General features: G+C 51.1%; 1 protein-coding gene across 1 annotated transcript; it reads left to right on the forward strand.

Annotated features, from left to right (window-relative positions):
- Window positions 1-120: 120 nt before the first annotated feature.
- On the forward strand, window positions 121-751 carry LOC112094867 (anthocyanidin 3-O-glucosyltransferase 5-like; the record flags this gene model as incomplete). Its single annotated transcript, XM_024176577.1, is given in 1 exon segment — window positions 121-751. A coding segment is annotated over 1 exon segment (630 nt), but the record flags the coding sequence as incomplete, so codon positions are not given.
- Window positions 752-759: the final 8 nt, after the last annotated feature.

Consider the following 759-nt stretch of genomic DNA (forward strand, 5'->3'; position numbering starts at 1 on the left):
ACTAAGCCTATATAACGAAGCCGGAAATTACATTTGGGGCTACCTCACACAGCCTCTAACCTTATAAGAGAGTTTTTACTTTTCCTTTTTCTTTCTCATCAATATTCAAAGTATCATAGCTATGAAGACCTCAAAGAAGCCTCACGCCGCAATACTCGCCAGCCCCGGCTTGGGCCACCTAATCCCGGTCCTCGAGCTCGCAAAACGACTCGTCGTTCACCACAACTTTGCCGTCACCATCTTCGCCATTTCTTCCCACTCATCCCCGGTGGAGGCCCAACTCCTCGACTAAGCCATGAGCCCGAAACTCTTCGACGGCGTCCAGCTCCCGCCGCCGGACATATCGGGCCAGGTGGGTCCGGACTCCGCCGTCGTCACGTGCCTCGCAGTCATTATGCGCACGTGCCGGCCATCCCTCCGATCCACCATTTCATCCATGAAGAACCGTCCGAGTCTTCTCATCGTTGACCTTTTCGGGACCGAATCTCTGTCCATTGCGGACGAGCTCGACATTCCCAAGTACGTTTACATCGCTTCAAACGCGTGGTTTCTTGCGTTGACTATTTACTTGCCTGTGCTTGATCAAGAAGTCAAAGGGCAGTTCGTTGACCAAAAAGAGCGGCTAAGAATTCCTGAGTGTAGTTCGTTGAGGCCACAAGACGTGGTTGATCCGATGTTGGATAGAAACGATCAACAATATCGGGAATATTTGCGTACAGGGATTGAGATCCCGAAAAGCGACGGCGTTTTGTTGAATAC

This window comes from Morus notabilis, unplaced genomic scaffold, assembly GCF_000414095.1.
Source record: "Morus notabilis unplaced genomic scaffold, ASM41409v2 C11306243, whole genome shotgun sequence".
Taxonomy (NCBI): domain Eukaryota; kingdom Viridiplantae; phylum Streptophyta; class Magnoliopsida; order Rosales; family Moraceae; genus Morus; species Morus notabilis.